General features: G+C 35.4%; 1 protein-coding gene across 1 annotated transcript in view; it reads left to right on the forward strand.

Annotated features, from left to right (window-relative positions):
• DCC (DCC netrin 1 receptor) overlaps positions 1 to 24,475 on the forward strand; it is a gene marked incomplete at both ends in the record, with an annotated part of 1,098,829 nt that overhangs the window by 984,181 nt on the left and 90,173 nt on the right. The window contains 3 exons of the mRNA XM_081263478.1: positions 4,177 to 4,284; positions 12,779 to 12,973; positions 18,312 to 18,344. Of these exons, the coding sequence (XP_081119604.1) occupies positions 4,177 to 4,284; positions 12,779 to 12,973; positions 18,312 to 18,344 (336 nt within the window). The remainder of the gene's footprint in view (positions 1 to 4,176; positions 4,285 to 12,778; positions 12,974 to 18,311; positions 18,345 to 24,475) is intronic.

The raw sequence follows: 24,475 nt of genomic DNA on the forward strand, positions 1-24,475 counted from the left end.
CTCCGGGCTTTATTGGGAGATGAGAAAGGACCTTTCCTTGCATTAACTTGAAAGGAGATGAATGTAGTTAAATTTAAATGAGTAAAAAGAATCTGATCTTCCCTGACTAGAAGGAGTACAACTTCAACTTAATGCACAAAAATTCATTCACTTTCCCTTTCATAAACAAAGTGCGCAACAACATCTGACTTGCTAAATGCATCCTGTTGATTTCTCATCGCCTTCCTGGCCTTGTGGGGAGGCCCATGGTGAAACATGTTGCTGGCAAAAAAAAAGATATGAGCTTTCAGAAATGTGCTTAGTAGAAAGGGTGATTGTCAAATCAGATAATGATCAGGACAGAGGTGTGAATCGCACTCGGATGAGATCCCGGGATGATGATGGGAAGCAAGAAGTAATTCACAGGTGCCCGCAGTTTTTAGAACTGTGAGGAGAAAGGGGAATGAAATGACTCTAGGGTTTCTTTTTAATTCTTCAGTAACACAAGGACTGAATGGGGCCACACCATTAGGGGCTGAAATGGCTCATGAATAAGAATGGCTGGCAAAATTTTTCAAGTAAAAGATTTCATTCTGCCCAGATGGTGCATCCTTTATTTTATTCTGATTAAGCAAATGGGAAATAACCGGAAGGATACCTGAACTAATCAGGCCTGGGAAAAGGACAGGAGCCAGCATTACTCTCAATCTTAGAAATGAGGAATTGTTGGTCTGTCCTTGCCAAGTACCACAGTGGCTTCATTTCACTGGTCTCCTTCCTTGATTCCAGAATCCACTTTTTCAGAAGAGAGAAGCTAAGTGGCCTATCTTAGTGGTCATCACCTAGCTAACCACAGGATAGGACGAATTCACCTTGAAGTTTCCAACTGATGTTACTACCTTGCTCATGACACAGATAAGAACTTGTTTGCCAAAGGAAAAGTTTCTCTAACAGGGAGGAGAGCAGATGGGACACCAGGCAGACCAAGTAACAATGCCCAATACAGTTCCCTCGGCTGAAATCTTTCCAAATTTTGAATGTTACTCTCCATTTGTGCACTTCATGAAGAATTTCAAATGTGAGGAAAATTGTTTAAGAGACAAAAATAACAGAGGGCACTGCTTGTCTAGTAGGACAAGATATTAATTATGGGTTTTCTAACAGTATTCATTTGTAATTGTCAGCCTCTGAGATTAAGGCACTCATCACAAAAGGCAGAGAATGTAGTCTGTATCCTGACAAGAGTAATAATCCAACAAGAAGACAAACATTTTGAAAATAACCTGAAGTAACTCAAGAAATACAATCCCAAAATTTTGGGCAAATTGAAATCAGAGCTAATAGATTGAAATACAGATTCTGTCTGGAGAAATAAAAATGGTTTCACAAATCAAAGGTTGCATAGCTGTGTCCTGTGTGGATCAATGGTACCCATTACTGGGACTTGAAAAGGAAAGAAACAAGATGTGCAAAGATAACCAAGCAGGTGTCAGAAAGATGATGTGTTTCAAAGACAGTTCTGAATGGCTCAAAATGACTGGAGTATGGTGTCATGGGACAAGAGGGGAAATGAAGCTATAAACAAAGCATAAATCCTATAGGGTGATGTTTAATTATTTATTTATTTAGACTTATCCCAGAGAGTTTGGGTAGTCAAAGAAGAATTTCTGTTTTTTCAACATACATTATAATTTTTAATTGAAAAAGAACAATTGCATGTGTTTAGGATATCTAAGGTGTTTTGATTTATGTATATATTATAAATCAAATTATAAAATTTGATTTATGTATATATTTTGATTTATGTGTATATTATAAATTTATGTATAAATTAAGCTAATTTACCTGTCCACCACCTTACTAACTTATCATTCTTTTGTGGTAAGAGTATTGAGAACTTACCCTTTGAGGAATTTTGAATCACACAATACATTATTCTTAATGATGGTCACCATGCAGTGAAATAGATCACTAAAACTCACTGCCCCGGTGAATTGTTGTACACTGTAGTCTTCCCTACCATTCCCTCTATCCTGCCTCTGGGAACCATGTTCCTGGAGCAGGCCAGAGTTGTACTACTTGGGTAAGTAGGGATCTTTGAAGTTAAAGCCATATTCTTTTACAAATATTAAGAAATAATATGCAGTTTGTATGATAATTCTAAATATTTGAGCCATTTATCCTAATACCAAAATTTCTATTCACCAGCCTACACAAAGTTTGATGGAAAAGAATTTGCACAGTTTAGTTGTTAGGTGACTTGTTTAAATAAGCAACTCTTCAATGTATTATTTTGGTTGCTAAAGTTAAGGAGTTAGTTTATGTTTCATCAAATACCATAACAGATTGAGTAAAATAATCTATTCATCATCATTTGTCTGTCTTCTAAATATACATTAATTTGAATTTTAACACAGTTAAGAAAAAGTCTATTTTGACTAGTTAAAAGGACATACCTATTAATTTCTTCTATGATTGTGAAATTATTTTTGATACCTGTTATAATAATCTAGGTCAATTTCTGACTCTATATTATCTTTCTAATCATGGCCTAGAAAATAAGTAAAATGAACTCTTTACAGCAGGACGCTATCTTCTTTAAGACAGCATGGCCTCTGTTATTTTGCTATACCAAATCTGCTTTTCTTGCAATACTGACCCTGATATGATATTGTATGCATGCAAACCTTTACAATTACACTTGACTTCTGCTTTCTTCTCTTATTCCTCTCTTTTCTTTCTTCATTCTGGTCATTCTCTTCCTCATCCCCTTCTTCTATTTCTTTCCCTCTTCTTTTGTGTCTTCTACCTTCTCTCTTTTTTTTTTTGAAAATTGAAATATATTGCCTGGCACAGTAGCGCCTGTCTGTAATCCCAGTGGCTGTGGAGGCTGAGGCAAGAGGATCATGAGTTCAAAGCCACCCTCAACAATTTAGCGAGACACTGAGCAACTCAATGAGACCCTATCTCTAAATAAAATATAAAAAGGGCTGGGGATATGGATCAGTGATTAAGCATCCCTGGCTTCAATCCCAGTACAAAATAAAATTGAAATACACTACATACCTGGTCAATATATTAAACTTTGGTGAAACTTCAAATAATGAATTTGTCTGGAATCCCAGTGACTTTGACCATCAGGCATAGGAAAGAAAATGGTGTGTGATAGATGAGAATAATTGGTGTCTCCTATTTGGCTCATATTTGAAGTTCTACTCAGGAAGAGATACTGGAAATAAAGTGTAAAAAAATGTATAGATTCTCTAACAGAAGAACTGAAGAAAATGATTAGAGTGTTGATGAGTTCTAACCTAGAGACCAACTTCTACCTATATTGTGGTGCACAGATTCATATTTGGATACAAAAATATTTCCTCCAGAACCCAAACATAGATCCTAGATGTATTCTGAATCTCCCTATGTCAAAATAAAGGGAACAAAGAGACTGTAGCTATAGATTTGGAGCATGTTAACTAATTAAAAGGAAAACTGTCTTTCATAGCATAAAGGGTGAGAAAACAAGTTGGAAGAGGCCTGGAAAATATTGGACTGGGCCAGCCAGTTTGCTTCAAATGAACATATATTTAAACTGTTCTTCAGCCAAACAGTGGGAGAAGTAGTTTCAAGAAGAGCTAGGTTTCCGGCCATCCTGTTTCACACAGGTGGATATGAACGCACTCATGAATACTTCTTACCCCCTCTATTTAGTGTCTCACATTTGCCTTCTTGTTTAGAAGATGCCCAACATGTTCCCAAGGCAACATGGTTTGACCTGGGTTTTAATTCTTTTTTTTTTTCTGGTGGTATTTTCATTTATAAACCACAGTTGTATCAGAATTCTGTCTCTTGAAGCCATGTAGCCATCAGTCTCACTGTCTGTATGTATTTTCTTGTTCTTACAATGGTTCTTCTATTTGTACTGTGAGCTCACTTGAAAACATAAGCTGCGCTTATCTCCTCCAGGTGGACACACATCCTATTCTCTCTGCATTCACTCTTGGAAGTCAGTTAACTTCCATGAAAAGCCATAAATTTTTATATCTTTGTTAATGTAATTCTTCAAAACCTTGAAATGAATTGTAAATAGCAATACACCTCATGCTAGATTCTGAGCATCAACATCATAATTAAAAGTCTTACAATGTCTGTTTCCTTTCATAACCAATGACAAGGCCTTGTCTCTGTCTCATCTTTCAGCCCCAACCTCTGCTCCCAAGGATTTGACAGTCATTACTCGGGAAGGCAAGCCTCGTGCTGTCATCGTGAGCTGGCAACCCCCCTTGGAAGCCAATGGGAAAATTACGGGTAAGCACCCACCTTTCTTTCCCTGTGTTGCCCTGGTCAGGCCTGCAATGGCTTACCCACCCCCCACCCAGTGCTGCTCTTGCCTGTGTGCATTAGTTTCTCTGTCAGTATCCCAGTTCACTCCCTGGCCCTGCCTGGCTGTCTCCTCCTGGCCCCCACAGTCTGGTCTGTAGCATTCCTGAATGGTGCATGCAAATACACACACATGTACATTTCCTTCCAGTTCCTATGTGAAAGACAGCTATTTCAATTAGGAGAGGCCTTTTGTTTTTTGTTCTATGGAGCATTAATACAACCATCTTATGGAGTAAGCTAAGTATAGATGGCTGAAAGAAGCTGGGTTGTTTGGCAATTATGAAATACAAAAGATGCCTAATAACCATGTGTTTTTATACAGCACATGTGAAGGAGGTTTGTCTGGGGATTTTTAATTTCTCACTTAGCTTTTAGCTTCTTACTTAAATCATAAGGTTCAGAAAATACTTAATATTGACTGACAGAAATTGAACATAATGAATATTTCACAGTGACAGATTTTATTTTGCCAAATATTGCTGATAATATCAATGCCTAATTAAAGCATCCATTAGAAGCCTGTAATGTTAATTTAGTATGAAAAATATAATGGAGTTCTATCAAAGATTTTGCATTTAAATTATCACTTTAGGCTTTTAATAGATGTCTCCATAGCATATAATTATTATGAAAAATATTGTATAACTCAAAATGTGCACATTATAGTCTAATTAATTTGAACCATTGGGTTAGGAACACGTAAGAGTCACTCCTGTTTCTTCTTTTTTTGCATTCAAGAGGTAGATAGCGGTACCATAAATTAACAACATGATTCAGTCACTCTGTGATATAGAGATAAGCCGGGAAATTGCAGTTTCAGAAGGCACTCTTACTTTATGTGAGTTACATTTTGATTTTTGCAAAATGAAAAGATAATGTGAAAATTCCACATGTGATTGAAATTTAAGTTGAAGATTTGTTTTCTCCAGGAAATGGCTCTTAGTGCAGTAGCAAACAGAATTTTCATTTGAGCTGACAAATATGGAAAAAGAAGAGAGGCATAAAATCTCCCCCAAACCTTATATGTTCTGTTGTCAGTGTGCCAGGCCTTTTAAAACCAAGCCAGGATCATTCCAATTTTCTTTTATTCCCTCTCTCACTGCTATGATCTATTTTCATTGGTTCTGTCTCAGTACTTTTGTAGCTTTTGATTTATTCATATTTTGTTTCATCATAGTTATTTATAAGCATATTATAAATCAGTATATAATAAGTTTAAGAGAAAAAGTAGAATAGAAATTGTCTAAATAAAAGCAAGTTGTGATGAAAAAAATACACTTTTGGTAAAAAATAAAATGAGTCCTATTCTCCACTCATTAAAATTCTCCACTCTTATTTTAAAAATATTTTCAGATAGTCCATGAAAACACAATTTGAGTCAAATGTATGAAAGATGATATATCATGAACTATGTAATGCTTTAAATAATCAATAAAAAAAGAATAGAATGTAGTTTCAACTCTAAAATAAAGTCTAATTTTGTATTTCTAGGGGGAATAATTGAAGTCTGGCCCATATGAAGAAATACAAATTAATCAAAGCAATAAAATTCTATATATTATTTTTTCAATGCATGTGAAAGCAACCTTGTCCACATACTTTATTTAGAGTTGTCTGTTCAGTTGTTCTCACCAATAAAAATCTGTATATTCTCGCACAATGGAAAAATAAAAATATGAGAGGTAATATGTTTTACCTTTAAAAACCCTGGTCATTTATTAAGACAAAATTATGATTATCAAATTGAGATGTTGACTCAGTTCAAAAGGAACAAACACAAAGAACCCTTAAGAGATCTTCTGTTTCATTCTTAATTTGGTTCATTCAAATTACTTCCAGAAAATAAGATGATAAAATATTCACAATACTAGACCACAAGGTTGAGGGCTCAGATTTGCTTCACTCAGCTTTTAACAGAAATGCAAAGAAAAATATGAACTCTGCCCCTGTGTGGCTAGGCCATGTGTGCCTATAAGGGATGTGCTTTGAGTGACATTTGCTTCTGATTTTTTCCTAATTCCTTCATGTGGACAGCAGTAGAGCAGGTGGTTAAGAACCCAGCCTCCTAAGGGCAGTGCTTGGATAGGTCATTTAACGTCTCTGAGGCTCTCTCTCACTTTATAAAATAAGGATAGAAATAGCACATCGTTCATAAAATTGTTATAATAATACAGTACAGAGAAAAATCCCTGATGCACAGTGATACTCTAGCCGATACATTATTACATTAGTGATACATTATTCCAATTTGAAATCCATTCTAGAACAAGCCTTTACTACAGTGCTTTGCATAGAACCCAGACCATCATTTTATAAATGTAACTACTTCAGAGAGATTAAAGAAGAAGTACAGAAGAGGAAATTCAGATAATTCCAGTATCTAAATTCCCTGATCATAATCTCACAACACCTACACTTTCAGAAGAGAATGATTCAATATACATAAAGCATTTATTGCATGTTTAGCATCCTGCTAAGCATTTTAGTATTGTTAAGTGATCACATATTCTCATTATTCCTTTTTAAAATAGTGATTAGGGTTTTCTGGGTACATAACTCATCTGAACTCAAATAACCAAGAAGTAGCAAACCTAAGACTATGAACTTGGGTCCTCAATGATTATACTGTGTTTTGCTCCAACTTATTATATTCTATTGTCCTAAATCAATGAATCTCAACCGAGTTTGAGTTTATTTTATCTGGGAAGAAACAGCATGGTATTTTTGAAAGCTTCTTGAATGATTGAATGTTGAGAGTTATAAAACATTGCTCTGAATAAATGCAGTGGCCGACACTGTTCAAGTCAGGGACAACCTAGGAGAGAGGAAGTAAGCCTTTCAGAGACTGTTTTCTTATCTGTGCAGGCTCCTGGCTGAGGCTCCCCTGTTTTTCTGTGTTGTTTGCTGCTCTAGTTCAGTTCCTCTCCTTTTGAATGCTCTTTTCTCGTGACTTCCAAAAAATCATGTTCTTCCCACTTTCCAGACTAAAGCTTCTGTCAGTCTCATTTATGGACAGTGCTTCTCCCTGTTTTTTTAAATGCTGCTTCCCTGATACAAGTCTTCTCATTCCCTTTGCTACTTTCTCTGGAGAATTGTCTATAGCAGAGTCCATTGTTAGTAAATACCCACTTGTATCTCTGAAATCTCTGTCTCCTTCCAAGAAGTTCTAAACACACACATCCAACTTCATATTAGGCATCTGCATGATCCTGTCTTATTGACTCCTTTTTCTCTTCCCGGATGTTTCTACTCTCATCTTCCTTTTTACTACCACCCACTACAACTGGCCAAATAATGTTATTATGTTCTATAGTAAGTTTAAGACCATCCACGATTGTGGGCCCCTCTGGGAAGTCAAATTGGAATCAAAAGTGTCAAATTCTCTCACCCCCATATTTTTAAAAGCCTCCATGGTTTATTTGGTTGCAAGAGTTGAAAACTTGATTATCTTGACTTCTTCATCCCTTTCCTGTATAATCTTGAGAGAAAATCTAAATGCCTTTAGTCAGTGATGAAAGCTCCATGAGAACAGATTTGGTTCAGCACTCTGTTCCCATCAGCAACATTCTTAGCCAGGCATGTTGGTGCACACCTGAAATCCCAGGATATAAGAGAAATATATGATTACAAGTTCAAAGCCAGCCTCAGCAACTTTGTGAGGCCCTAAGCATCTCAGCGATGCCCTGTCTGTGAAGAAAATATAAAAAGGGGATGATAAGGTTGCTCAGCAGTTTAGCATCCCTGGGTTCAATCCCCAGTACCAAAAAAAAAAAAAAAAAAAAAAAAGCAGAAGAAGCAAAACAAACAACACACACATTTTTGACCCAGAGCAGGTAATTAATAAATGTTTGTTTGTTGGGTAGATCAATCACTGAATTATAATTAAATATATTTTTTTCTGTTTGATTTGAACAAAGTTCCTGTTATTCTAAGTAAGACACTTTGAGTAAGACACTTCCTTTGGGTTTAGTAATATTATGAAAAATAAGTAAATAAATAAATACATAAATAAATAAATAGATTTGTAGTATTCAATATATAGTTACTATGTAGAAGATAATAAAAAATAGAAACACTACATTACACTTTTAAAATACATTGTATTGCAACAACCTGTTTAAAGAGGAGGAAATGGAGACTTATTAGAATAAGCAAAGTTGCTCAGGTTGTACAACCAGTAAATGGAAGAGCTATAGCTTCAGGTCAGGTCTTCCCAAGTCCATAGCTTTCACCTTTTAACCATGGAAAAGGAAGAAATAGGTCCTTCTTTCCTTATCTACCCACTTGTGAATAAAAATAAAATAAATAAATAAAAAATAAAAAACAGCCCTCATTGGGTCGAACTCCTTATTGGTAGGAGTTGTGTTACATAGCTTGGTCTCCCCAGTACATAGCAGTCCTCCTCATCCATGGAAGGGAATCAATATCACATAGAAGAGTGGAAAGGAACAAAGAGAGGAAATATGGAGTCGAACATATTCTGACATTTTGCTTCTGAAATTGCAGCTTCCTCTTTGTATAAGTAAGGTCAAAATGATGGATGTATGATGTTATATTTTTTACATATTAGATAAATATGAAGCTAATATAGGAAAGTCTAGTTGGGTCAACAATCACAGAAGATCTTAAAAACTGTAGTATGGCCTAATATCTTATAATCTGGCCAAGTTGCAGTGCACAAGAGACAAAAATCAAGTAGAAAAAGAAAAAAAATGGAGAAATATATTGAATTAGGTACAGAAAAATAAGTATACAGCTCATAAAGTTACTGAGAATACAATGGTTTGCTCTAAACTGTGTGGTTTTATGGAAATCTGTAAGACTTTTTTGTGGGGGAAGGTGGTACCAAGGATTGAACTCAGGGACACTTGACTACTAAGCCACATAGCCCTATTTTGTATTTTTCTTAGAGACAGGGTCTCACTGAGTTGCTTAGCATCTGGCTTTTGCTGAGGCTGGTTTTGAACTCTTGATCCTCCTGCCTCAGTTTCTCAAGCTGCTGGGATTACAGGCGTGCACCACTGAGCCTGGTGGAAATCTGTAAGATTTTAATGGTGAAATTAGTGTCTTATATCATACTTGCACCCGCGAGTGTAATGGTTTGCTTTCTCCAGAGCCATTTCTTAGAGTTGAATGATGGAATCAGTTGTAGTCTGTTTTATCCTTCATCTTCTCAAATTTAAAAAAGAAAAAGAGAGAGGGTAGGTTTCCCCACCAATATAGAACTGGCTCAGATACTAATTTGAAATTGTCAGAATTTAAATCTTAAATGTTCACCTTTAATTACTTGATTCCAGAACTGTCATTTTAAAATATATAAAGGAATAATTTTTACATAGGTAAAATCACAGTGAAGGCAACTATTTTGTTCTCATTTGATAAATGGTGAAAATTGGGAATAAGTGTAATTGGCCTAGAATCGAAGCAGAGTTCTCCAGACTTGGAGTTGATCATACACTTAAAAAATTGCAGTAAGTGCCATGAATGTAAGACTTGGCTGTTATAGGCTACATAATTTCACTTAGTAAGTGAAGTTCAATATCTATTATGTGAAGACTATTTTATTAAGTTTTTTGAAGAATCAAAATGCAATATAAGATATGGCTCCTGAACTAAAGGAATGTTTTTTATCTTTTTGAAGAGATAAGAAATGCACATAATAAAAAAATATTAGTATTATTATTGCTAGTACCAGGTACTTATTTTCAACAAATATAGTTTTTTTTAAGGAGACTGCTCTGGACCAAAGAAAATGAGGATATTTTGTTGATATTGATGATGGCAACTGAGTTATAAATAAATGAGCAAAAGATAAGTGTTTTATCCAATGATATTTCACAGTCCCTTTTGAATTATAGCCTTCCAATTTTAATACTTACCAGAGGAAAAAATCAACTTCAGCACTTTAAAATTTTGTGTCATTCTTTATGTTGGCAAGACTTTGAACTTCTCTTGACATCTCAAGCATCTTTTTTTTTCAAATTCATTTATTTATTCTAATTTGTTATACAAGACAGCATAATGCATTTTAAGACATTTTATTTGTGATATTGACATCATCAAAAATGTCACATATAGTAGTGATTCCTGGCCTTTCTTGATCATAGAAATCGTCCATCCAGATTACTGAGGTTATCCTAACCTGTTGTATTAGATATCCATTGCTTTGTAGCAATAGAACTACAAATTTAATAACTTAAAATAATATGTATTTGTTATCTCAGTTTTTGTGTGTCTATAATAGCATAGTTTCACTAAGTGCTGTGCTTTAAAGCCTCTCACTAGGTAACCAACCAAGATACCTTCACTGCAGTCTCATCTTTGGTTTTACTGGAGAAATATTTTCTTTGAAACATATGTGGTTATGAACAAGAGTTACTTTCTTACTGACTGTTGGCCAGAAACTACCTTTTCTTCCTGCAAAGTGGTCTTCTCCATTTAATTATTTGCTTTATCAAAACCAAGAGAGGAAAGAATGTAGAGTCTGCTAGCAAAAGTTCATAATCTTATATAACACAATCATGGAAAAGCTAGCCCATCACATTTGCTATATCTGTTAGCTAGATGTAAGTCTTAGAACTCATCTAAACTTAGAAAGGATGACATAAGGGTGTGCATACCAGAGAACAGGAGAAATTGGGGGCCATTGGATACTGTTCACCACAAGTGTTAGATTTTAAAAAACCCTATTATGGGGTCTATTTTTCATAAATCATAACCACTCTTCAGATAATTCTTATGGTTCTGCAGATTTGGGAAACACCAAACTAAGGGGAAGATGAAGGCCAACATAAAATAGGTACAAGTTTGCAGCATTGGTCAGATTTGAAGAGAAATGGGCTCCTGGCTGTTTGGACTTCATAACTTTGCTTAACTCTCCAGAACCATAAGGAAGAAATATCTAGTTCACGGTCCAGGATGCATGCCTCACACTAACATGTCATTATATAAAGCACTATGGGATTAAGTGATGAGTGACACAAAATCATAAATGCTTTTATATAATATTTTTAAAAAGCTTATAGAAATTAATGTTTCTCAATTAATTTAATTAAACATTAAATTAATGTTTGAGGAAGGTTTCAATAGGTCAGATACAGCTTAAACTAGACTGATGGATGAGTGTGAATTGGGCAGAGAAAGTAAAAGAACATGGAATGGTTCAAGAATAAGAGGGGAGAGAGAATAAGCGTGATATGCAGAACAGTCTTGTCGTAGTGAGGGTGTGTGCTGAGATGGGGATACCATTGCATGATTGGTCAGAAGGGAATGGGTGTGAGTCAGAGACCTCTGTGGAATAAGCATGCCAAAGCCCTCAGAGTGAAGGTTCTCAGTGCAGGTAGGAGACAGAGGGACTCAAAACGAAAGAATTGGTAAACTCAAGGAAAACAGCTGTAAAAAAAAATACTTACCAATAAATATTAAATGTGTAAGAATAGACCTAAGGACTTCTGTGGCCAATCCAGTGTCAATATCATTGCAGAATTTTGGCAGAAAGGGAGATCACTACCACATTCAGGTAGTAAAGGCATCTATGAGGAGCCCCTCTGAGCTGCCACCTGACAGTATAACATAAATATTATTAATTAATGCTTTTAAGTAAGAGCTAGCTCACAAATTGCCTAAGTCTAATGTTAGAATATGAATATTTTAGAGGGATACCTGGAGCATATCAGACTATTTGACAGTACACAGTTAGCATTCAAGTCACTTAGCCCCTAACGCAGGGAATTAATGATACTATCACCTAGAGTTATCCAGCAGTGTTTATTTATCTGTCTAGCTGGGCTGGAATATTGGAACTAGCATTAGATTTTTAGTATGGTGATGGAGGCTATCATTCCAACCCTTTTACCAAGTAACTACAGGTCAGCTTCATCATCTGTGAAACCAGAAAATATTGCCCTTGCCAACCTCACATAATCAGCAAAACAATCAAATATCATTTACTTTTATAACACTTCAAACAACTACAGCATACACTTTCCCATATATTTTTATCATTTAAGTGTAAAACAAAATAAGCATTACTTATTTTCATTACTGAACTGCTCCAAAAGTTATGCAAACTTGCTATCTCTCTTTACATTTTTATCATGCTTATATATTAGAACCAATAATCAGGATTTATGATAGCAGAAAGCACACATTTTTAAATATAGAAGATGTTTTTATTTCTAATGGCCTAATTCCATTTTCTGATTCTGTACATTGAAGCAATTATTTATCTAATCCTTGCAATATGAAAAAAAAAATTACTTGTTAAAGTGAATGCTGTTGTTTAAAGATTGTGGATACATAATAATCATTGTCAATTATATTTGGGAAACATGAGTGCTGGAAGCAAAACTATAATATCTAGCCCATACACTAAACAAAGCTGCATTTGTAACAAAGCTGCATTTGTCTATTCATGCAGCTTACATCTTGTTTTATACTTTGGACAAGAACATACCCATCGATGACTGGATTATGGAAACAATCAGTGGTGACCGGCTTACTCATCAAATCATGGATCTCAACCTGGACACTATGTATTATTTCCGAATTCAAGCACGAAATGCAAAAGGAGTGGGGCCCCTCTCTGATCCCATCCTCTTCCGGACTCTGAAAGGTTTGAATCATTTCCTATCATGCCTTCCTTCTCTGGGGAATTCTGGAAAGTGACCCTGTAGTTTGGGTGAGAAACTACCCAATGTCATTTCTGTTGGCAACATAGTTGCAGTGAACATTCAGAAAAATTTAGAAAGTATCTTTTACGCTCAAAGCCAATATGTCAAAGAAAAATATATCGTATTCTCACAACTCCTGCCATCACCACGAGGCAGACATATTTAGATTGATGTTTTTATTTACAATCCTTCTGGAATTTTGTATTGATTTCATGTACATTGGTTCTATTCAAAATATAATGAAACCCTTCAGCCATTATATGTAAGAGAATAAAAATTAAAATGTATTGAATTATGTGAATGCCAACTTTAAATATTTTCTTTCAGGAATTATCATACTTATATATTAAAGGGAATTTTGATGTGGCAAGGCAGAAAATTTCTAACAAAATGAATATGTTTATTTTAAATTCCCAAAGTAGCAACAATAAAAAAAAATATTGTAATATGATTAGAAGAAACCTCCATATGTTTGTAAGAATATCCATAGCATATCAATTTAAAGATAGCTATATGTTCATATAGAAAAGGACTAAGGTCAAAGAATAGTGAGTACATCAAAATAATTTTCATATAAGCCACAGTATTTTTAGACCACAATATTTTTTTCCTCAGAAGCAAATGGTTTCAAGAGGCTCAATCATTTAACAACAGAAAATAATTTGAATGTTCCATAACTGATATTTAAAGATGTATACTTATGTCATGATATGCACTATTTTAAGAAGTCTACGCCTACATATCCTGCAGAAAACTTGATAATATGTCATGGCATATAACTATGACTTTAAAACATGTGGATAGTTGATATTTTCACCCATTTATTTGACATACTAAAAGAAATGTCCAAGAATAATTGTATGTTTCTCAATTCTCCTAGGAAGATAACCTAACAAATAGCGGACTTTTAAATTCTCCTGAGTGAGCTATTCAAAAGCTGGATTTTGGTAGGCGCTAGTCTGAAAGTTTGCCAAGAATATACAAACAAGCTTTCGACCTAAGCCTGCATGACAGTTCTTAATGATGGAGCAGAATTTAAGAGGGAGGTGGAAAAGAGAGGAGCTAATCTATGTCTACCTAGGTTTGGAGGACTTCATGTCTAAATCAGGTTTTACTCCAAATGAGTGATTGAAAGGCAGCCAGTTATTCATTTTCTGGTAGCATAAAATGGAGCTCGATAATATTTTGCAAACGCTTCATCTTTATCTGTAGATGAGTGCCAAATTAATTTCATGCCCACAGTGTGTGCCAACTAAGAGATCTCAGGGAGGTTTTAAGATAACTTAAGTCATCCAAATGCAGTAAACAGCATCATGATGAGATATCACAGGACACACAGGCCCACATTGATAACCAGTCTGCAGATTATGTAATGAATTTCAGTATTTCCTTTCTTGGTGTTTTCCCTAATAGTGCCCTAAACTCATCTACAAAATTATTTTCAAAACTAAAAACAAATTTGGGAGTTTGTTGTATAACATATCATCTATAAGAACTGTGTTTCATACCTTGATTTTATGTTTAATATTGTCTATTATAAACATCTCATGCTCAATAATAAATTTTTAAACAAACATTCCTTATACTGGAAATAAGTTTCTGATGTCTTGGGTGCACTCGAAAATATTGACGTTGCCCGTCTTCATCAATACTTGACCTCGAACTTGTATGCATCTTGCATGTCACTTTCAATGACAGGTGTTCTCAGACCAATAAATTGCTCATCGTAAGATTTAAAAACACAATAAACTAGATCTATACCAATGATATAAAATCATGCTATTGCTCTCTGATTTAAGATTTTCAATCCCCAAAGCTGCATTAAAACATAAGTCCTCTATTCATCAGAATGTAACTTTGTTTGACAGAGAGAAAGGCTTAGGAGTTTGTGCAAAGCTCAGGAAACTCCCAGTAGTCTAACGGGTAATGGGCAAGTGTTTCATTGCAAATCATGCCCCAGGCAGGTGTCCACAAAACTCTTTCTTTCATATTCAGCCTTTGAAAAAAAAATAGCAGCTTCTTCTACTGGAATTTAGAGTTTTATCTTTTGGGTATGAGCAATAGCCTGAGAGGTTCAGAAAACTCCATCAGTAATCACTGGTTAATTAAAAAGGAATTTATAATTAGGAAGGGATTATATTCCTCTACACTTATGTATATGCATACATGTGATATATTTAACTCTTTAGAATGTTAATTAAAATAATCTTGGACTTGATTCTCTGACCAGATACCTCTCTTGCCCACATCCTTCCCCAACTTCCATTAGGATACACACACACCATGGAAACATTGAAAGCCATAGGTGTGTCTCTTGTGTCTCTCTAGTGTCTCCTTCCTCTGATTAAAATATGTGTCTCCATAATGGCCTCTCGGGGTAACAGGGAGGAAGGATGTTCCCAATGGAGTGAACCACAGAAAATTCTTATAGAGGAAGTGAGACATTTTCTGGACACAAAAGAGCAGAGTGTTCAGCAGTGAGGCTCCCAAAGAATAATCTATTCTCTGGGCATCCTTAATCATTTTTCTGAAATGTGTCCCTCCCTCACTGAGTAATAAAACACACTATAAGCTGTGTACCAGAATAGAAAAAAAAAGGTTTAGTGTTCAAATTATTTTGTGACAAAATACATGATTTTCTGACATATGACATGAGCAATTAAAAATGCAAAGAACAAATCACAAGACTTTGAAGCCATTATTTATCTTAAATAAAAGAATTTGTTAGAATTCATTTGGTCCGCATTGGGAAATACTCTTCAGTACTTAACCATGTTGGAAACATTCAAAATTTTTCAAGTTATATTCAGTTCAGCTTTGTTAACCGAAAAGCAAATTAGAACAAATACATTTATTTATCACTTGTTAAGAATATCAGACTGCAGACAGTGTACTCAATGTGATTAATGATAAAGGAAGGAACAAAGTTTGGATTTGAGATACAGTTTGGTTTCCTTTCTCTCTTTTTTTTCCTCCTGACATCATTCTGAATAGTTCTTCACTAAATGCAATAAGTTTATTAGGATTATTTCAGGAGTGTATCCTTCTCTGGACATCAAACCTGTACAGGTCACATACTGTATGGCTACTTATGACTCTAAAACATTCTACCTCTCCTTTCTAGAGATCTGGAGTAATACAGCTTTTTTCCTCAAAGGCTCAAATTCCTTTTCTCCATATACGATATATAATGCAATTGCCAGTCAAAAGCACCTGTCTTCAGCAACCCCATAATGCTGTAATAAAAGAATTTTGGGAAATCCTTAGTCTTCAATGGGAAATGGAAGAGAAAATCAAGATAAAAATTAAATTGTAATGATCTGTTTATAAAAGATTAGATCAGAGAGCCTAATGGATTTTTAAAAATTTTAAATTTTGAGAAGATATAAAGATGTTTATATTGGGGCTGGGGATGTGGCTCAAGTGGTAGCGCGCTCGCCTGGCATGCATGTGGCCCGGGTTCGATCCTCAGCACCACATACCAACAAAGATGTTGTGTCCGCCGAGAACTGAAAAATAAATATTAAAATTCTCTCTTTCCTCTCTCTCTCTCTCTCTCTCTCTCTCTCTCTCTCTCTCTCTCTCTCTCTCTCTCTCTCTCTCTCTCCTCTCTCACTCTCTCTAAAAAAAAAAAAAAAAAAAAAAAAAAGATGTTTATAAAACTCATTTAAAGCTTGCAGGGAATACAGGATATTAAGCACCAGTCCTTGAGGGGGCATGAAGAAGAATAGCCCTGCCCATCTACTATGAAGTGTAGTTCTTATAGATAACAACACTGTATTGTGCACTTGAAATTTACTAAGAAGATAAAAATTTCATTGTATTCTTTCCACAGGGGAAAAAAAGAAAAAAAGAAAGGTGGTGGGAGGAAGTTTTGGGAGTTAATGGATAGGTATGATGTCGCTGATGGTGATAGTGCATACTTTTCTCCAAACTCATAATTGTGCACATTAAATATGTACAGCTTTTGGCTTTCAATCATATCTCAACAAAGTGTTTTCTTAAAAAATAAAGCTAGTAGCATCTTAATCAAATAAACATGTGTGTGTGTGTGTGTGTGTGTGTGTGTGTGTGTGTGTGTAATTTTCCAAAGAGGAATTTAGAATTCAAAGTCTATTACACATTGCTAACTTTTCATAGAATATGTGTACACATAATTTTAAGCTGAAGGAAGATGTAATTGATCTCTGGTTTCAGAATCTGTCCCAGGATGCATTAGACATAAATCCTGTTCCTCTGAACGGGGATATCTTTCAACAGCATCATTATTTAAGTGTTTTGATTCTGTTGAACATTATTATTGAACAATTAAGTGTGCTCTTTGGTTTATAAAAGGACCACGCCTGAAGGATATCTGCTAAAGTATTTTTCAGACAATATTGATAGATTTGCTATGAGACTATCATACATAAAAGAAAACAGGTTATGTTATATGCTATCATATGCCTATGATATTTTTATCATGTAAACTTAATTGAGAGGAAAGCAAAGCAAATCAGCAACTATAGTATTCGACCCATCACTTTTGAGTGGAATTGAGTTAAAATGCCCCAAATACTCAAAGCTCAAAGACAACCAAATATAGGTGAAATAACCAACTGATAAAGCTTTACAAAAATCTGCATCGGCTAAAACATCATATCACAATTTTTAGAAATTTGCCTTCTAATTTAATTTCATTTGATTGGGATAAAAGCCACTTTTTAAAATCTTTGAGTTATTTTTAAATTTAAAAGACCATTATTATAAGTCACCTGAAGTTATAAGTGAATTAAGAGCTATCTTTACAAGTTCTCAACATCTATTAAACCATTAATATGATTTCATATTGATGATATATCATTATTTTGCCCCATCCATTTAAGAATTGGCTAAGTTTTCTTTTTTAAAAAATAACTTCAAACAGGAAATAGCTCTATTAACTTTACTTAAAATATATGTGTGATAAACACTTGGTAACTGCATCTATTTTTTTACATTCAGTCCTAATTTCAATTCAACTTACATGATGATCCTTTGGAGTTTATGTTTAGTAGGATGTGACCAAATGAGATATTTTCAAAGTCTATTTAGTAAAATCATCATTTTCCTTTTTTTCCTGTGACTGCTTAATTGATAAAATAATCACATATAACTTTGGGTCTTTATCAATTGTATTTCAATAGGTCATTGACCTTGTTATGTAAACTTGGGAACAAAACCTTTGATTTTGTACATCAGCTTTCTTACTAGCAGCTGTCAAAATCTAATAATATTATTTCTTTCTTTCTTTCCCCACAGTGGAACACCCTGACAAAATGGCTAATGACCAAGGTATGGCGACTCAATCTATCATTATTTCCTTCTTGCCTCAGTCCTATCTGTTGGAAGTGTCAGCCATTACTTTGCCTTCCTCTTTTCACCTGGACCATACACCTGATGAAGCAGACGTTGGGATGATGATTAATCTCGTTAATGAAGTTCTGCTTGGCTGAGGCTGCGGCTCTGATAGGGAAGATGTAAATTTTCTTGAGAGGAAATTGTTTTGTCTCTATTCTGAAGGACCAATTAAAATGTCAAGCTTCTTTGTATGAAATAAATTTTTAGTCCCTGTCTGCACTTCTGAATAATTCACATTAAGTATAATTAAGCTCAGCGTAATTTTCAAGCTGCTCTTGCACCCTTTCATGAGCAATGGAGGAAAGTTCGGTAGCGCTACATAAATCATATGTGCTTTTCCTCTACATTGAGCTTCTTTTAATAAATAAAAACAAAGTTGGGTCAACTTTTTTAGGCATTATCATTGTTCATTTTGAAGCCAGAAAGCTTTTCATTGCATGCACCAGATGCTGGCCTGACTTAGAGTATTTTCTGTTCCTTCAGCTGAAATTTGATTTGTATAGAGAAACAGGAGTGGGTTTACACAAAGGAAAATGGAGATAAATAAGAGTTATCCTTCAACTCAGAGGCAGATAAGAGTTTGCTATTAATATGATTGGTGGGTTGATTGACAAATTAGGATTCCACTATCTTTACACTGAAGATGATTAATAATCTGAGAAAGAACAAAATGAGTTGATGAGCTTAATTTTTCCCTCATGGATTGTTTTTTTAAAGCGGTGAGTTTGGACATACTAGCAACTGGTTATAATCATTATGGTCTATATTTATTGCTTCAGAGTCTACCATAGTTTGTGTCCTGCTTTGAACACCTGCGCTTTGGATATCTCAGCCCAACTGACTTGCAAACATCACTTCTCATAAAGTACCATGTTGTGATATTAGCGGAAAACATTCTTTTTTAACATGAATACTTCTAAACTCTTGACCAGTCTTAAATCTGGATATTGGCTCTCACTAACAGCAGAAGGCTGCTCACATTAGCAGGATTTTATTCAAAGATCCTATGTTTCAATTTTTTTCTGGGTCCCTGTGACAGGCCTCTATGTAATAGCACTGATTGAGGGTTCACATGTGGAAAAATAGAAATGTCATGTTGCATGGAAATGCCTAAACAGGGTTACGATTTCATGCTGAGGCTGAAGGTAGGAGGATCGCGAGTTCAAAGCCAGCCTCAGCAACTTAGCATGTGGCCCTAAGCAGCTCAGTGAGACTCTGTCTCTAAATAAAATATTTAAAAACCAAAGGCTGGGGATGTTGCTCAGTGGTTAGGCCCCACTGGGTTCAATCCCTGGTACCAAAACAAAACAAAACAAAAGATTTCTGTTGGTCTAGCTGCTCCTTCTTGCTTCCATTGGAAATATTCTCTTAAGATCAATATCCACTAAATATTTATTAAAATACTATTTATGAACATAATTAATGAGTAATATTCACTTAGTATATATTTACTCAGATAAATTAAATATCAGTGCTGGCCAAATCCAAACCTGGAATAATTAGTAGTAGCTGTTTCACTATTTCAATTAGAAAATAATTAAAACAATCTGTCATAAGTTTCTTCATAAAAAAAATGGATTTGGAACATCCAGACAGATAATTCCTATGTTTTGAAATTATATTTAGAAAAAAATTGATTCATATCTAGAAAAAAATGATAGCAATAACAAAAATTTAAAGAGTCCCTGGCTTAAGTGATTACATGCTCAAATTTCTCAAGAAATAGATTTCCAATTTTTTCTGGATAACTTTTCTTTGTTTTTGTTGTCATTTTTATTTGCCTGTATTATTATTATTATTATTATTATTATTAATAGAGTTTAAATCCAGTGCCTCATAAAGGCCAAGCATGCACTTCCCCTGGAGCTATACCCCTAGCCCCTGGTTAATGTTATTTGAAGCTATCAAATATATATTTTGTAAATCAGGATAAATTATTTCCCCATCCATTTGACCACACACCCAGGTTTTACTTAGTTTCTCACATTTGCAGTGAAACCTGATCAGTTTTCAAAAGCAAAAGATCAAGAATCAGCTTTTCCCCTACCTAATATTAATTAGAAAGATGCTGGGGCTGGGGATGTGGCTCAAGTGGTAGCGCGCTCTCCTGGCATGCGTGCAGCCGGGGTTCGATCCTCAGCACCACATACAAACTAAGATGTTGTGTCCGCCAAATACTAAAAAATAAATATTAAAATTCTCTCTCTCTCTCCCACTCTCTCCCTCTTTCTTTAAAAAAAAAAAAAGATAGATGCTATCATGTATTATGGCAGTTGGATGCCTCTTTCAATCACAGCTGGCCAAGTTGATAGGTTCTAAATTTTATGTCAAACTTGTGGAATTGAGAGGGACTGTTGACATCTAATTTATGGTTATTAGTAACATCTTCAAATTCCTACAAAGAAGGTCTATAAAATTTGAACAGCACAAGCTTGTTATGAACAAAATCAGTCTTCTGAGTTGATGACCAGGTGCTTATGATATAACCCAGATTAAAGATTCCTCCAAGAGAGATGAAGATAGTGGCAGCAGATTGTTTGGACCGCTCCCATTCCTAGCAAAAGTCAATCTGTGGAATGTGTTTCATTGTGCTCTCTGTTAGACCCACGTGGTCCCTTCCCATGGAAAAATGACCCCACTGTTACATTTCCTATAGGAGCTGAATTTCTTCTGAGAGAAAATTCTCTCTGAAAAAAATATTTGACACCTTGAGTCAGAGTTAACCTGAGAGAGATGAATCCTAAACAGAGAAGCAGGAGGTTAAATTTTACTTATATGATAGAACATAAGAAAGTTTAGACTGTTCTAAAATGTGCCTTGGTAGATTCTTGTCAAAACTACCTCTCTTAGAACCTAAGAAATATTGTGAAGAACATAAATATGAAAATGAAATTCTATTGTATTTTCATCAGTTTTCATTTGGGGAATGTTTTCTTCTTCTGTTTAATAGTAATAATGTAGAAATAGTAGACAACATGGAACTCTTCATGCCTTTGTGTAATTGCATATAAACTAATTATATCTAGCATTTTCTTAGTTTGCTAACCTAGATCTATCCTATAATTCTCCCCTTTTTGCACTCTCCTCTCTTGTTCCTTGTCCTGATCATTTCTGGAGACTCTTCTAGGCACAGTGGCCAATAAATATGATTTTGGTGATGAGCCCTAGAGTTAAACTTTCTGTCTGGTCAGGTGGAAAGGAAATGGCTCAGGCTCTCTTAAGTGGGTGCAGATGGTAGGGCATAGCTGCACTTTCAGTGGTTTTTCTTTTTGCTTTCCATACTCTGATGAAAACTCAGTTTGTCTGTACCAGAGTCTGTGTGCATGTTATGAAGTGTTAACATGAATTCTCTTTATGCTCTTTGCACCAGTCCCTATTCAAGGAGTTTATTGGTTGATTCATTGAATCCTCCTATCAGTGCTGAGGGAAATATTATGATCATCTCCATTTGACCAACAAAGGAGCTCAAGCTCAGAGAGTTTAAATGACTTGCCTGTAGAAATACCCGGTGAGCACCAAGGCCCGATTCAGACCCAGGAAGCCAGGCTGTGAGCAATTTTTAATCACCTAGTGCCTTTATCATGTATTTATTACAAGTACACACACACATTCAATACCTGTCTGTAAAGTTTCTGTATGTAAAGTTTTATGCATTGGCATTTCTCTCCTGTGAACTTTCCTTTCCCCATCTCTGTGAATGTACTAAAAAAGAAAGCACACAGCTCCCAATTTGGGGTCTTCTTGTTGGTAGGAAGCCATGGCATGGAGTATATGACCTGGCACTTCTTTATCTCAGGAAACATAGGGATGGTGCTAATTCCACTCTTAGGCAGCTTGCACTGTTCACAGGAATACAGAGTACTGGGTAGAATGAACAACACAGATCCTTGTTTAATTGGGCTGTCTTTGTTGTTTGCGGAAGGCCTCCTCACTGTGGCAGACAGCAGCTCTCAAGTGTTTCTTCTTTTTTTAAAATTTGTATTAATTAGTTATTCAGGACAGTATAATGCATTTATGCACTTTGATATATCATACATAGATGGGTTATAATTTCTCATTTTTATGATTGTAGAATCACATTGGCCATGTAGTCATATATATATAAATATGACTGTTTCATTCTACTATCCTTCCTAACCTCATATCCACTCTCCTCCCCTCCCTTCACTTCCCTCTACCTAATGTAAGGTAAGTCTATTCTTCCCTAGTGCCCCCAACAACCAACACCTTATTGTGAATTAGCATATGCATATTAGAGAAAATATTGGGCTTTGGTTTTTTGGGATTGGCTTATTTCACTTAGCATGATATTCTCCAATTCCATCCATTTACTGGAAAATGCCATAATTTATTCTTCTTTAAAGTTGAGTAATAGTCAACTTTTCCCCTACCTAATATTTAAAATTGAGTAATAGTCAACTTCAATATATATATATATACCACATTGACTATATATACCACATTTTCTTTATTGATTCATCTATTGAAGGACACCTACGTTGGTTCCATAGTTTAGCTATTGTGAATGGGCTGCTGTAAACATTGATGTGGCTGCATCATTGTAGTATGATGATTTTAAATCTTTGGGTATAAACTGAGGAGTGAGATAGCTGGGTCAAATGGTGGTTCTATTCCCAGTTTTCTGAGGAATCTCCATACTGCTTTCCATAAGTGTTTCTTTTTTTTTTTTTTTTTTTTTTGGTGGTGCTGAGGATTGAACCATGGACACTAATGCTACTGGATCAGGGCCCTGCCCTTATGACTCATTTAAACCTTAAATGTTTCCATAAAGGTCCTATGTCCAAATATAGTCACTGGGGGCTAGAACATTAATATATGAATTTGGGAGGAAGACACAATCCAGGGTTCAGCATTTACGTTCATTAATAATCTTCCTCATTTTTCAGATAAAGATGCAGAAAGTAAATGTTTTGCCCAAAGTCATACAAAGAGTTGTTGGTAGAGTTGGAATTCACATGTTTCTTATGAATTCCTACCTTATACACTCTTCCCACTACACATTGTTGCTGTATTTATTTTTTAAAAAAAAATGGATTTGGAGTTTTTAACAATTAAACTTCTCAGAGGTTCTCATAGACTCCTTTTAGAAAAATCCCTTTGTTTGGAGGTTGCAGAGAGGTTAGTTACAGTTGTGAAATGTGACCACTTCTTAGAAGTGATTCCTGGATCAAACTTCTAAGGGACTATTTTTTTGTATCTGTATATACTGTGTAACTCCCACTCCAAAATACGCCTCCACTTTGAGGTGTTATGTATAATAATTAGTATTTTGGTTGATGTCTGTGATTGCATAGGTATTTATTTCCATACTTGCCCACCATAGCAGTGGAGTAGGTGCTATGGCAATGATGGAGCACCTAGAGACGACAAGAATCTGCAAAATGATGTGTGGCATTACTGAGATGAATTAGGAAGAAAATGCTCATTTTCAGCACTCTCAAGTATCTTTAATTCTCTCTGGACTGGCAGAGGGGTGACTGGCAACACTGGGCCTGGAGAAGAGACATCCTTTCCTAGGCCACTTTATGGATCTAGATGAAGAAGGCACATGTGAACTGCCCTCCCAGCAGAGACCAATGGAGGGCTTGCCAGTCTTCTCCAAATCTTGGTGATGGCTGCAGTGTGTGGCTTTCCCCACCAGCAATCACTGGGTATGTGCTCTTGGAGTCCTGGAATAGAGTCAGAGCACTTAAATTCTTGAATAGTTCCACCTCTGTTACCTGCTGTGTGCCTGTGGGCATGAGCATTAACAGCATCCTCCCATATAAAATGGTTAATTTAGCCCAAATTATCTTTGGTTTCTTTAGAGATTTAAGAACCCCCAAGTTTAGGATATGTATTAAATTAAAAAAACAGGTATCACATGTTTACATAATATGGCAACTTGTGTTAACCGCTTTCTCCTATGCATCAATCAGTCTTCTGAGTTAATTCTCATAAAAACCTTACAGGTGGAGAGATTGAGACCCAGAGAGGCCAAACCCGCTTGAATTCTCACAGTATGTAACTGATTAGGCCTAGAGGAATACCCAGGCTACTTTACT

The sequence above is a fragment of the Spermophilus citellus genome (assembly GCF_964194105.1).
Source record: "Spermophilus citellus genome assembly, chromosome: 12".
Classification (NCBI taxonomy): Eukaryota; Metazoa; Chordata; class Mammalia; order Rodentia; family Sciuridae; genus Spermophilus; species Spermophilus citellus.